Source organism: Mastigoproctus giganteus, chromosome 5 (assembly GCF_048544385.1).
Source record: "Mastigoproctus giganteus isolate SK-2022 chromosome 5, ASM4854438v1, whole genome shotgun sequence".
Classification (NCBI taxonomy): Eukaryota; Metazoa; Arthropoda; class Arachnida; order Uropygi; family Thelyphonidae; genus Mastigoproctus; species Mastigoproctus giganteus.
The window spans coordinates 65,249,374-65,264,722 of record NC_143579.1 but is presented as its reverse complement, the minus strand read 5'-3'; the positions used below and the strand labels follow the sequence as shown (position 1 = coordinate 65,264,722).

Sequence of the window (15,349 nt, the reverse complement as noted above, 5' to 3'; positions counted from 1 at the left end):
AAGTGACAGCCAAGTATGAACAGCAATGTTATTATTATAAATAAAACTTTGATCCAACATTTCTGGGGAGGTACAAAGTCTTCTGTAGTATCTTTGTTGAAGTAATTATGATCAGTTGATGTCTAAAAGACAATTCAAACAAATATCCAAAAACAGATAAATGTTGGGAATGCTAAAATTTAAAAGTATAGGGTTGTATTTTGTGATTTAAATTTAATTTATAGTGCAGTATAGACTTTAAAAAAATCTCTTGTTTTCCTCCTGTTTTTGGGAGGAATTCTTGGTTTTTGCAAAATAACCTGTTTTCTCCTGTCTACAGATACATAATTTCCAGCTTGTTAAAAGCTATGCTGTTAAGGAGTGCAGTTTTCAAGAATATTGTTTTACCTAATGTCATATATTGGTCCATAGGGTGGGCCACAATGTTGTGTGTGTGTGTGTGTGTAAATACATGATTCGGCTCACATTAAACTGCAAAAGTGGTATAATTTATTTTTAAAAAATAAATTGGAAAATTAATTTAAAAAAAAACATAATACATTTTATTTTAAATAAGATCAGTTTAATGTTATTTGATCAATTTAATGAATTTAAATTTCTTGTAATTTAATTTTTAACAAGAAGAATTTAATTACATTTAATCAGTTTATCAATTTAATTTTATTCAAAATCAATTTTATTCAAATAAAATAAATTTTAATATCAATTTTATTAAAAAATAATTTTAGCAAAATATTATTTTTCAGCTGCAAAAGAGGTATAAATTATAATATACACCTAATTCTGTTTTTGCACGAACTTTTTTTACACGAATTTGGTTTAACACGAATTCAAAATAAATATTTCATTCTCTTTTTACGCGAGTCATTTTGATTTAACACGATTTCTATGAATTTTTTTTTGCCTAAATTCTAAGAAAATTTTTTTTATTTGTGGCATATTAGTATCATTTCTATATTACACGCACCAATAGATTGGATAACAGCTAGTGTATGCGTTTTGAAACGCGTGCTTTTGCTTACCAATGTGTACGTCTAGGTATCTATGAATCATCAACGTTTTTATTGAATTTGGTGCACATCTACGGTATTCGTGCATTGTATCTTCGGCAGACATGTAGTAGTAAGCTCTATTTCAAAGTGAAAGAATCTTTAGTGAAATTTGTGCACATATAAATTTATTAATTTTGCCGATAGTCAATAAATTGTAAGTTTACAAAATTTTCATACCTTTTTTTATTAATCATAACTGAGATATTTTTCGGTAGCCCTTATATAATGTCGAATAATTCGCCTATTACCAAAATGAAAAGGAAAGCGATTTCTTTGGAACTTAAAATTCAAATTTTAGATCGTCTTGCAACTGGACAAGGGGCTACGTCTGTAGGAAAGCATTTTGGTGTACATGAAGCTACCGTAAGAACTATTAAGAAAAATGAAGCTGCAATTAGGAAGTCGGTATGTTCTGGAACAAATGTAAGTGTTAATTCATCATCATATACAAGAGATATTGTCAAGGAAAAAATGGAAAAGGCCCTGGTAATATGAATAGAAGATCAGTCACAAAAAAGAGTACCAGTAGATGGAAATGCCATCAAGCAAACAGCACTAAGAATTTACAGACAGATTAAAGAAAAGGAGCCAAGCACTTCATCTCAGTTAAACAGAAAGTATGAATTTTCTGCGAGTACAGGTTGGATGACAGGGTTTCTTAAAAGGAATGCTCTTCATAATATAAAAATTAAAGGTGAAACTGCATCTGCAGATGAATCGGCTGCTAAAGTATTCCCGCAGGAACTTGCAAAAATTATTGAAGATGGAGGATACACTCCTGATCAAGTGTGGAATGCAGATGAAACTGGTTTCTTCTGGAAACGAATGCCGAACAGAACGCATGTAGCCAAATCGCAGAAAACTGCTGGTGGTTTTAAGGTAGCTAAGGATCGTGTGACCTTATTATTTTCCTCCAACGCTTCAGGAGATCGTATGTTGAAACCACTGCTGGTAAATCGAGCCCTAAACCCACGTTCAATGAAAGGTGTAGATATCAATAAACTGCCTGTTCACTGGATGGCAAACAAGAAGGCCTGGGTGACCACTACTATTTTTACAGAATGGTTCAACAAATGTTTCGTCCCAGAAGTCAGACGTTATATGAATTTGAAAGGTCTCGAATTTAAAGTTCTTCTGATTCTTGACAATGCACCCGGCCATCCTGTCTTGGAACACCCAAACGTACAAATTTTATTTCTGCCACCTAATACTACATCTTTGATACAACCGCTAGACCAAGGTATAATTGCGACAATTAAAACATACTACGTAAAACGAACATTCCAACACGTTTTGGACAAACTGAATGATGAAACACTAACAGTCATTGATGTGTGGAAGAAATTCTCAATTATGGATTGTATCAATCAAGTTGGATTAGCGTTAACTGAATTAAAACCAGCAACTTTAAATGCGTGTTGGAAAGCGGTTTGGCCACAATGTGTAAAAAGCAAAGATCCCATCATCCCTAATACGACCGAATTTCCCAACATCATTACAATGGCACACAAAATTGGTGGAGAAGGATTCGATGATCTATCGTTTGAAGATATTGATGAATTGTTAACCGACAAAGCCCTAAGCGAAGATGAAATATTAGAGGTTGTCCTTGGGACTCCTTATCCCACAGAACGTAGTGATAATGAAGAAAATGATCCTGTTCTAAATGCAGATTTAATAAAAGAAGGTCTGGAACTGGCCAGAAAATTAGGTAATCATTTTGTCAAACATGACCCTAATGAGGAACGCGCTGGGAAGTTTCAACATGAACTGAAGTTGTTGACAGCCTCTTACAGAGAATTATATAACGGCCTAACCAAAACACGAACACAATGATTAATAACTGAATTCGTTCGTAAAACCGGTGAAACATCAGCACCAGAGGAGACTCGTGCTGATTTTGCTGAAGAGATCACAGAAAGAATTTCATTAATAGAGGAAGAAGACGATGTCCACAATATTTCTAGTGATGGCAGTGATATTCCAGTCGTACGCAAACGTATGCGCCGTTTATTATCAGAAAGTGAAAATGAATAAAATCTTGTTATGTGTAAAACAGATTTTTTTTGTTCATGAAGAATTTTTTTTCATTTCATATGCATACAAATTTATTTTAGTACATTTTAATTACATATTATTACATGTGTATTTTGTTGAAATAAAATAATAAGCTTAAAACGAATATTTTATGTGTTTTTTTTTAATTATTTTTACTGATTTTTTTTAGATCCGGAACCAATCTTCTTTTCTTCCATAAATACAATGTCTTTTTTTACACGAATTTTTTTTACACGTATTTTTCAGGAACGTATCTATCGTGTAAAAACAGAATTAGGTGTACCAGATTCCACTATTATTTAGATTGTACTACACATGCTGCTATGCAGTTATTAGCGACAGGCTGCCAGAGCAGGTCATGGAGTTTTGTCAGTGATATACAGGTAGTTCTCGACTTTACGAGTTAATTCATTCCTAATGTGTGCTCGTAAAGCGAAAACTTGTAAAGCGGGTATTTATATCCTATAGACATAAGGTTAAAAATAGGGGTTACGTTCTCAACAATGAAATTAGTTAGCTAATTAGTTTGTTTAAACAATGATTTATTTATCGAAAGAAATGAAAACATAGCCTGTAAAATCAAGCAAATTATAATAATAGAGAAATTATTTTTGACACAAATGTTAAAGAATGTTTATTCTTCATCATCGACTAAATGCACACTCGTTGATCACTTGTTATTGGCTGAGCACTCGTTAGTTTGTTCCACAAGGAGTCGTCTTCTTCAGAAATGCTTCAAGAGGCATTTGTTTTGAAGACAATCTTCTCTTTTAATTATAAGTTTCACGATTGCATGCATAAGCATTTTTTAATGGGGGGCACACTTTTTTTTTTTTTTTTTTTTTGTTTATGTAAACCCCAAACATGAGAGGTATTAGAACCTATAGTACTTAGGACTGTGCTTGGGTTGGAGGTTGAGAAGAGGAAAGAAAATATTTGTTGACATTGGACTTGAACTTCTGTAGACTGTAATTTTCAGGAAATACGTATGAAGGAAGGTTGTTCCAGAAAATGGCAGTTGAAGTGAATAAACGAGGAAGATGAAAAGTTGGTTCTGTGAAGTTGAAGTTGGACAGTAAATGGATGCTGGCTGGTAGAGGCACATGTTCAGACTGTTTTGAAAGAGAGAGCAGTAATTATCGAAGCCAATTCAGAAGAACAGTGCCCATGGAAATATCTGTAGAAGAGGCATGCAGCAGAAACAGTACGTCTATGAGAAAGCGAGTGGAGAGACTCTGTTAGAGATGAATCATTAATTAACCTAACTGCCCTCTTCTGAATGGAATCAAGAAGCCTGAGAGAGGTTTTGGGGGCACCACCCCAGATGTGGGAACAATATTCCATGGTAGAGCTGATTTGCGATTTGTAAAGAGTGAACAGCTGTTTGGAAGAAAAGTAACGTTGAGAGCGTAAGAGAAAACCAAGTTTTTTAGATGCAGAGGAAGCAATATTTGTAATGTACTTGTGCCAACAGAGATTAGAAGTCAGGGTAATCCCCAAAACAGATATCATTTTGCCTAGAAATCGGAGTGGCACCAAAGATAAGCATAGGAGCAGAAGAATCCTTTTTGCGAGATATAAGACAAGACTGAGTTTTAGAAGGATTGAAATCAACTAAGTTGTCTTTGCTCCACTGGAGAATTACCTGGAGATCGACATTTAAGGAAATGGTAGCAGATATTTGAGAAGTTGAAGCTGATTGAGCAGGACAAGGTTTCTCAAAATGGAAAGTGGAATGCAATGTGCTATCATCGGCAAAACTATGGATCGGATTTCCAGTCAATGGAAGAAGGTCATTAATATACAAGAGAAAAAGAGTGGGGGAGAGAACTGAACCTTGGGGGACACTGGCATTAGTGGAGAAGTTAGAAGACAGAGAGCCATCTACCATCATCCTCAGAGAGCAATAGTGGAGAAGTTAGAAGACAGAGAGCCATCTACCATCATCCTCAGAGAGCAATCAGAGGGAAAATTGGATAACCAATTACAAAAAACAGTTGGCAAACCATAAGATAGAAGCTTGTTTAGAAGACCTTTATGCCAAACATGATCGAAAGCCTTTGAGATGTCAAGAGCAACTGCTTGTGTTTCAGCAAACTTTTCCATTGAATTAGTCCATAAATGGGCAACATAAGCCAGAATATCACCCGTGGATCGACATTGATGGAATCCATACTGGCGATCATTGATCAGACGGAAGGTTTCTAGGTAGTTTAAGAGTTGGCGGTTAATTGATTTCACCATTACTTTAGAAAGAGTAGAAGTAATTGCAATGGGACAATAATTGGATGGGAGGGATTTGTCACCCTTTTTAGGAACTGGCTGGATATGAGCAAATTTCCAAGCAGAAGGAAAAACACCTTTGGAATAAGAAAGTGAAAAAAGGTGGCAAAGAACAGGAGTAAGTTCAGGAGCACAGGTTTTGAGAACAAGTGGAGAAATGCCATTGGGACCTGGAGCTGTCTTAGCATCAAGATTTGTCAAAATCTTTCTGACATCCTATTGCCGGAAGACCACAGGAAGCATTGAATGGAGTGTTTTGGGAATGTGGAAGGTGTTTTACCAATATCATTAATACATGAGTTGGAAGAAAAATGGGATGCTAGCAGGTCAGCTTTATCCATGACTGAAGTAACAACAGAACCATTTGGTTTGGACAGAGGTGGGATTAGAGATAGGCAAAAGTTACGGCCAATAGCTTTGGTAAGAGAGCAGAATGCTCGGCTACCATTAGGGCAAGAAGCAAGTTTTCTACTCTTAGCCTGTTCAAACTTTAGTTTGGACTGATTAATAACCGTTTTACAATTGTTGTGAGCTTTGGTGTAGGCAGAAAATGAAACTGAAGAATTAGAAACAAGCCAATTACGATATGCAACGTTCTTCTCTTGAACAGCCTTAGCACATTTATTGGAAAACCAAGGTTTAGATAAAGGACGAGATTTTAAAGTGGAGTGTGGGATAAAGGATTCCATTCCTGCAAGAATAATTTCACTGACACAATCTGAGCAAACGTTAACATCAAAAGGTTTGAAACAGTAATCCGACCAAGGAAAAGAAGAAAAGAAATCTCGCAGGTCATCCCATTTTCATTCTTGTAATGCCGAACAATACTAGGTTGGGAATAGCCATGAGATAAAGGCTCCATTGGAGAAGAGACAGTCTCCAAGTTGTGACCTGTGGTGCCCAAAGGACCTCTCACCTCGACCGTGTACTTAGAAGGGTTGTTTGTCATAAAATATCAAGCGTGTTGGCTGTATGGTTAGGATTGTCTGGTATTCTTGTAGGTAAATGAACAATTTGTGCAAGGTCATTAGTAATTGCAAGAGCCTCAGCATCTCGACCAGCTGGGTCGGTGTGACTAGAAAACGGAAGCCAACTGGAGTTGCGAACATTAAAATCACCAAGGAATATTACCTCACTGTTAGGAAAGTTGGACTGGAGAAAGTCAAGTTGCAAAGAGAGTAAGCAAAGAGCTCCAAGTGATTAATGGAATTGGGAGAATGGTAGAGACAACAGATGAATTTGACACAATGAGGTAGAGAGATTTTAAGCCAGAGAAGATCAAAAAGAGGAGATTCCAAATTACCAAGTCTCTGACAAGGAATATAAGAACGGACACATGCACAAGTACCACCTTTGAGGCAAAAGGAATCATACAGCGAATAATTTGGGCAGCTGAGATGAGCAGAAGTTGAATCAACCAATAACTGAGATTCTGTCAGAAAAAGTACATGGATTTGGCAGACTGCAAGTGGAAATAGACATCGTTGAGATTAGAATTGAGACCACGTATATTTGTTAAATGAATTAGGAACTGTTTGGGAGGTTTAGATCTTTTCGCACATAAGTCATGAATTGTCAAACTAACTCTATTAGTTTGACAATTCATGGTGTATTCAATTGTAAGAAAAAGAGGGTGGGACATGCTGTATGAAGTAATGAAATTTTTGGATATGGCGTACAAATTGTAACTAACAAGATTCTCTTGGAGTAACAAGTTTATGAAGCTTTAAAAAAAAAATGATGAGAAGATTCTGAAAATTTATTTGTTTTTTATACGATTGAAGATTTCAGTAAAGGGGAAACACATTTGACCTATTGGTTTTTACGCAAATGCAAGAAGATCATGTTTACTACCCGTTTATAATTGCTTGCAGTAACAGAAAAGCCCAATAAACCGGAAAGTGCAAATTGTTTTTTTGTGGTCATGACCTCCAGAAATGTGCTTTAGAAAAATATCACAAATGTGTTCAAAATTGGAACATATGATAATGATGAAAATGGAGTGCATTTTAATGATTTGAATTGGTAACTAATACAACTTACAAACCATGCTCGTGACTTTAAAAATGACATTTTAGAGAGATAAGCTTATTTATAAGTGAAAATTTCAACTTCTGAGATCTTGAAACAAATGACCAAAAAACGCTGTGCTATTCGGTTCATATTACGATATTTTAACAATATGATGGTGTCACTGGAACTGATTAATATCGTAAAGAGGGGTACATTGTATTGTATAGCTACACACGTGGTTTGGAATGTGGTATTTATGAATGTATTTTTTGCAATTAATGTTTATATTTTCAATTTTGTTGATACTTGGGGGAAAAAAAAAACTTATAAAGCGAGAACTACCTGTATAGCAATTTTTCTAGCGGAGACAAGGAGGAGATATTATCCCTTTGTATAAGGTAATGGTCAGGCCACACCTTGAGTACTGTGTACAGGATCTGGAGGCCTCATTTTAGGAAGGATGTAAAGTTGCTAGAATGAGTACAGAGAAGGGCAACAAGATTGGTGAGAGGAACAGAGTACAGAGAAGGGTAACAATATTGGTGAGAGGAACAAAGGGGTGTGCTTACAAAGAAAGGCTTGAGTTCTACAAGTTGCAGCATCTGGAGACTAGGCACCTGCGAGGTGATCTGATCGAGGTGTATAAGGCCTTGAATGGTTTGAGCAGGCTCAAACCATTCAAGGCATTATACACCTCGATCAGATCACCTCGGCCTTATACAAAACCCCATGACCTGCCCTGGCAGCCTGTCTGCATTGCTCAGAAAACTTCATATCTGACTGCACAGTTAGTCCCAGGTCTTTTTCATTTTCTACCACTTTAAGTGTAGTACCACACAGTTGGTACATTTCTCTACCCATATGCAGTACTTTGCATTTGTCAAGGTTAAACTTCAGTTGCCACTTCTCAGCCCATCTGCCCAAATTTTCTAGATCCTGTTGCAGTAGCACACTGCCATTATTGTCATTGACAACCCTGCCAACCTTTGTATCATCTGCAAACTTCCACACTAAGCCTGATATACCTTCATCAATATCATTGATAAATATATAAAACAACAGTGGACCCAACACTGAACTCTGTGGGACTCTACTAATAACATGAGTCCATGAAGAGCAGCACCCTTTGATTACCACCCTCTGTCTTCTCCCACTCAAACATCCTTTTATCCATTGTAGCAATTTACCCTTAATACCATTCTGCTCCAATTTGTACAGTAGTCTTCCATGCACAACAGTGTCAAAAGCTTTCCTGAAATCCAAGTATATGATATAAAAATTATTTTTTGCATCCAGTTCCTTTGTAACCACATCATAATAACCAATCAAATTTGTCAGGCAAGACTTTCCCTTAACAAACCCATGCTGTGTCTGAATTATTGCTGCAGTCTTGTCTAGATGATCCTGCAATGCATCTTTAACCAGTGACTCCATTATTTTACGCGGAATAGAAGTTAAACTGGTCTGTAATTACTCGTGTCACCCTTCTATCCCCCTTTGTGAATTGGGGATAAATTTGCACATCTCCAGTCCGTGGGGACCTCCCCTGAGTCCAAGGATGCTCTCATCATTATGGCTAAGGGTTTGCTTAGTTGCTTTGCCGCCTCCTTTAATATAACTGGATAGATCCCATCCACCCCAGGTGTCTTTCTTATGTTTAACAACTTCAACAATTTCTCCTCCACTTTGTTCTCAGTTATTACAAAATCATTAAGCACCCTGCTACAATTTGATAACCTTCTGGCATTTTCAAACCTTAATAACTCCATGTGTGGAATGTAGATGCAAAATACTCATTCATTTTGTTTGCTATCTGAGTAGGATCATCAACAGTCAAACCATTGATATCAAGTGGACCAATCAGATTCATTCCCTTCCTTTTAGAGTTTATATAAGTAAAGAAATCCTTGCTGTTTTTCTTAGCATCCTTTGCCAAAGATTTCTCGTTATCTGCCTTCGCCTGCCTGACCTTTTTTGTGATTTGATTACAGACTAGCTTATATCTGCCATAGGATTCTGTGTCGCCTGATAATTTATATGCATCCTATGCATTTTTATTCTCTGCCACGAGTCTCATTAGTTCATTTGAAAACCATTTTAGGCCTAAACCTTGAACAGTATTTCTTAATAGGCATGAAACTTTTAGTAGCTTCCACGATTAATTCTTTGAATGCTTCCCACTTAGAATGTGCTGTTGGTAACATCATCAGTTGATCCCACTACAGAATTTAAAAATTGTCTGAGACCACTGTAGTCACCTTTATGGAAGCAAAAATCCTTTCCTTTACCCCTGATGGTAATTATATCTTTAAGTAAATCCCACATCAGTACACTGTGATCACTGACACCTAGTGGTTCCTTTATCTGCAAATTCTTAATACACGTTTGATCACTGCTGATAACCAGATTGAGAGTATTACTCTCTCTGGTTGACTCTTGAACATACTGCTGCAGAAAACAATCATCTAATATATCCACAAAAGTCTTACTAGTGTGTGAGTGACCAACCCACAAGTTCCAGTCAATATCTGGGAAGTTAAAATCCCCCATTTATAAGACAGTCTTATTTACTAGCCCACTATTTCTCTGTACAATTGTTCATTGTACTCATTAGAGTTATTAGGCCTATAACATGCTCCTACTCTTATTTTTTGCTTTCGCAGTGCTTATGTCACCCCAAACTGACTCAACAGTGTACTGTTCATCTATATCAACTGAATGCACTTCTTTTGATTTTGTTTTTCTTAATTAACAGCATAACATCTTCTCCCTTCCTATCTTGTCTATCCTTTCTGTACACATTGTACTCCCCAAATTCCAATTCCGCATTCATAAAGATGTAAATTGTTATACTAGTTCATACACAGAAATGGATTTCTATTGGATTTATCTCGTATTGGATTTTTTTCTGATATTGTAGCTAGTGCAAAATCATTAACTGGAACACTGAGTAACTGTTAGATGTTAAATTTTTTTTTAAGCATTAAAAATTTGTGTGAAAGTATTAGGTCATTGAAGAGTTTCAGAATTTGTAAATTTGTTTTTCGTGTAGTTTTTCAAAGAAGCAAGGGAATGTGAACAGTGGATCAAAAAAGTGGAAGAACGACTGAATACAACTTTTAGCAAGCAAATTTTTTCCATAGATGAAGGAGAATGCCTTCTTAAAGATATGCATAAACTCAGGGATGATTTAACACAGTATAGTGATGCAGTTTCATCTGTGATACAAAGCAGCTTGGAAATAGTGCCTCTGAAACAACGACGACAGCCTCTTCCTCGTCCACTGAGAGTGAATGCAATTTGTAATTATGAACAACTAAATGTATGTTTGAAGATCCTTTTTTTTAAGATTTTGTTCTTATAATTAAATTGAAAAATGAGATCAGTTTCATTATATGATTTGAATGTTATAAATATTTTTTGTAAGTAGCACTTTGGTTGAGTCATACTTTTTTCACTCATAACTTAAGAATGAAGTTTTAATTTAAATTCTGCTAATTTCAAAAAAATATCAAAATTGTTCTATTTTGTAAAGCTTTCTTTCTATCTGGTTTCAATAAACTTGATCATATTTTGCCATATAAAAAAAAAAAAAAATTATGTGGTGTTTAGTGTTTTTTTTAATCGGTTATCAAAATCAGTTATTACCCATGTATTCTTTCTCCCAAGACATTGGGACACAACCTTTCAACAAGATTTAAAGATGAGTTTAGTTCTTTGGAAAAAAATTTATTAGTTGGCTTGATTAATGCTAATAAAAACTGCAAAACTAGATGAGATTTAGGGGTACCTTTTCAGTAGCTCATGCACACACCATTTAAATTTTTATTTGGGATTTACAATCCTTGGCTATATTCAGCCAAGGATTGTATTATTTGGCCTATTATTTTATGTATTTTTTATTAAATACTAAATATTGCTAAATTTTAAAAATTTTAAATATAGAGTTATATTTTATACCTTTGCATTGTATCCATTTTTTCTGTGTCCTTTTTGTTTTTTTTCCCCCTTGCTTCCCATATATAATTTCTGATAATATAAACTTTGTGAATTAGTAATTTTTTCATGTGTTTTTGGCTCCCCGTGCAATATTATGCAGATTGGTTATCTTGGCCATTTGAGACTATTTTATAAATTTATTTGTTCTAGTGTTTACTTTTTGCTGTTCCATCTTCTTTCAAATATTTAGGAGTCATGCTGGATAATAAGCTCAATTTCATCCAGCATGCGAAATACTTGCTAAAGAAAATTAAAATCCTCACTGGCAAAATACTTCATATAGCAAGATGTACTTCTGGTTTAAAATCCAGTGTGCTTCGAACATATTACAGATGCATCTTTATCCCGATTATTGTCTATGCTGCTGGTGCTTGGGGCCGTAAATGTACTACAACTATGGTTGCAAAGTATCTTATACAAGCGCAACGTTTTTTCCTTTTAGCAACATCACGTGCTTGCAGAACCATTTCTACCCCAGCCCTGTTAGTTTTAACTGGGAAATTACCAATTCAATATGAGGTTATTCAAAATTTTCTTATGTTCCATAAAAGTCGAGGTATTCTTGTCCAATTGAACCAGTATTCTAACAATTTGGATCTTACCTATAAGGAGGAATGTAAAAGGTTGACAGCACTCTTTAAAGATTCCTGGCAACAGGATTGGAATCTTAATACAAAAGGAAGAGTAACTTATAGTTTTAAACCTACAGTAGAAATTTTTACTAGGGATAACTTTCCCTGGTTTACGCCAGGTCTATATCTCACCTTTCTTCTTTCTGGGCACGGTAGCATTAATTTTAAGCTTTTTCATTTCGGTCTTGCTAACTCTCCAAACTGTTTGTGTGGTGAATTGGAAACAGTTCCACACATAATATTAGACTGTCCTTTATATGTTGATTTACGGCTTCCTTTTCAATTAATAACAAACGTGTTTGATGTTTCTGAGTTTCCTCTTTTGGTTTCCTCTTTGGAATTGTTTGGGGCTTTTTCAACTTTTGCGGATAAGGTTTTCAAACGTCGGAAAATCTTAATGTCAGATAGTTCTTAGATAACATCGACACCATTAGGAATCTAACTCTTGTGTTTTAGGTATAATAATGCACAGTTTTTGTTTTGCCCTGGTTGGGGTGGAGTCTTTCTTCTTGTACTTCTGTTGTAAATGAGATGTCTTAGCTCGTAGTTAAATATAAATATGTAACAAAGTTTTAACTCTTCTAGAACTTTTGTATTATATTGTAACTTACAGTTATTACCTGGTTTTGTTTTTGGGTTTCTGAGTCTGTTCTGTGTTTGTTTTCTAGTTTTGTATATATGTATATCTCTTCTCAGAAATTGAGATTTTGTAAATTTCAGCCCCATTCGGGCTGGTGGTTGATTCATTAAGTTAAATGGTAAATGTAATTATTTACGTAAGTGTTGTTCCAATAGTTGCTGAATTTTGTTGTAATAAGTTAATTGGTGTTATTGAATCAAATTTAACTTAACTGTAGTTGAATATACTTACTTATTTTTGCTTTCAATTGGAAGATTTTATATAACAAAATATAAATAATATTTTGTAATAGTAAGAGTTTTAAAGCAATATTTGTTGAAATGTTTTTAATTATTTGCCACTAGTGTTGAGGAAATTCTTTTTTCCTCTTCTGTTTCCTTTTCTAACCTATTTCTTCCGTTTCTTTCTTCTAACTATTTTCCTACTAAGTCCTTCCCATTTATTCTTGATGTTTTGCATCAGTATGAAGTATAGTAGTTCCTGGCTGCCTCCACGTGGCTAGGGACGGGAGTCTGGGGGTAGAAGGAAATTGCTTCTGCCCCCAGACTGCGAAATGCCAGGAGCCGGCACACAACATACAACAGAACACACACTTACACACAGTAACGGGTTCAAACATTTTATTAGTTGTTCTTTCCTTGAAAAGTGTTTTTTTTTTTTTTTTTTTTTCTGCCGGCTCAGCGATATGCTTTTAGAGTACACTGCGGTGTATAGGGGAAACCCTGGATCCCGCCTAACAAACACAAATACTTGAATACTTGTTCCATTTTCACATTGTTCTCATTCCTTGCCTTTGGTTAGTTTTTTTTTTTTTTTTACACACACACGTATACAACAAAATAAAAACACAGAATTAGAAGATATTATCAACATTTTATAACTACTTTCAGTGTCTTTGATGATTCTCTTTTCAAAAAATCTTTCACAGAAAGATTTTTCCAAAAATAAAATGAAGCAAGCAAGCTTATACATCACAACAACAAAAAAAAGTTATGTACATCATTTGTCTAGCCTCTAAAATGATATGTCTAATCGTTTTTTAAAATTATTTAAAACTACCCACTTCCATAACATGAGATGGTAGCTTATTCTAACAATCATTTGCTCTTTAGTTGAATGCAAATTTTCACTCTTCTATCCTATAACTATCCTTTTTCAGTTTTAATTTATGATCTCCTTATATGTGTCATCAGAGAAAGAGAAAAGATGCCATTAACATTTTGTTTACTTTACTCAATCCATTTAAAGTCTTAAACACTTCAGCTAGTTCTCCTATGTGCCCCTTCTCTTCTTTGGACCTGTTCCACGGATCCACACTTTGCATGAAATGAGGCTTCCAGATCTGTATGCATTTCTCAAGATGTGACCTAACTGTTGACTGATACAATGGAATATTCATCTCCTTGTCCTTACTAGAAAAACTCCTATATGTCATTTACAAAACCTCACGAACTTTCTAGCAATGCATCTGCACAGATAACGTTTTGCCAGACTGTACAGTTACCCCTGAGGGTATTGGTAAACATAGGTCTTTTATGTTTACCAATACCCTCAGTGTGTTACCACTCAGTAAAATCTATTGATTTACTGGTCCACTCTATTTGTCTGTATAACTATTCATTATACTCATCCCAGTCATTTGGCCTCTAAGATACTCCTACACTCATTTTTGATGTCCCAGCACTTAGGTCACACCAGAGTAATCGGATGTTATTCTGGCAACTCACATCACTTAAGTTTAATGCTTTAGAAGCTATGTGCTTCTTAAGGCAAGAGCTTAACTCCTCTCCTGTCTATCCTTCCTGTATATGTTGTTCTCATCGTATTCAAAGTGAGCATATCTTGTCTGTGGCATCAGGTTATTGATATCCCTGTGTTGTTTGCATTTTAATACTTAACTAGTATTTCAGATTCATCTAATTTATTTACTATGCTCATAACATTAATGTATAAGTAAGTATATGTGTGTTTATTTTTGTCTAGCAACCCTATCCCACATTTACCTATTCCATGAGGACCCTCAATAGGACTTATAATCTCCCACACCTTGTTTTTCAGGTTTCTGCTCCTTGAGTGCCAAGCCATAGTTTCCAAGCATTCCCATAGTTCTAGTAAGATTATCTAGTGTTTTTCTAGGGCGAGTACTAGTGCTTTTATAAACCCTCCACTGCTCGCAACGTTACTGCTTCCCTTGCTGAGAAACGTCACTCCTTCACCGCTTGCAATGTTGCTGCTGTCGCTAGCAATGTACTGCTCTCCTATTTTTCTGATCACTAATCACTGGTTGGAACTGCTCCTTCCTTCGCATGGCAGGGCCGGTAACCTGGGAGAAAAGAATCTTCCTCTCCCGGGGCTAAAAGGAACAGGCATGGATTTGAATAATTTCCTGCCTTTAGAGCCTTCAAGCTCAAGATCAGAAATGTCTGATGTCAATGACACTAATCAACGCAAAAGACTTCGAAGAGAAGTGCAGTGTAACGAGGTGCCAAACTTTCTGATGATACACTTTCTCTCCACCCAGCCTGTAGTCAAGTTGTCACCTTTTATTATCCAAAGATATTTGGGATCCATTGCTATGACACCAAAAATGGCTACAATTTGGAGATCTGATTTAAACAACCACCTAAAAACATTCTGAATGGCTACAAAACAACAACTTTTATTATCTATCT

The 15,349-nt window shown here is 35.5% G+C and overlaps 1 protein-coding gene across 7 annotated transcripts in view; it reads left to right on the top strand.

Moving 5' to 3' along the window:
- LOC150085455 (uncharacterized) overlaps positions 1-15,349 on the top strand; it is a 1,845,429-nt gene that overhangs the window by 587,697 nt on the left and 1,242,383 nt on the right. For all 7 annotated transcript variants that reach the window (XM_090374043.1, XM_090374041.1, XM_090374042.1 and 4 more), the window contains one exon: positions 10,459-10,728. In XM_090374043.1, the coding sequence (XP_090230169.1) occupies positions 10,459-10,728 (270 nt within the window). The remainder of the gene's footprint in view (positions 1-10,458; positions 10,729-15,349) is intronic.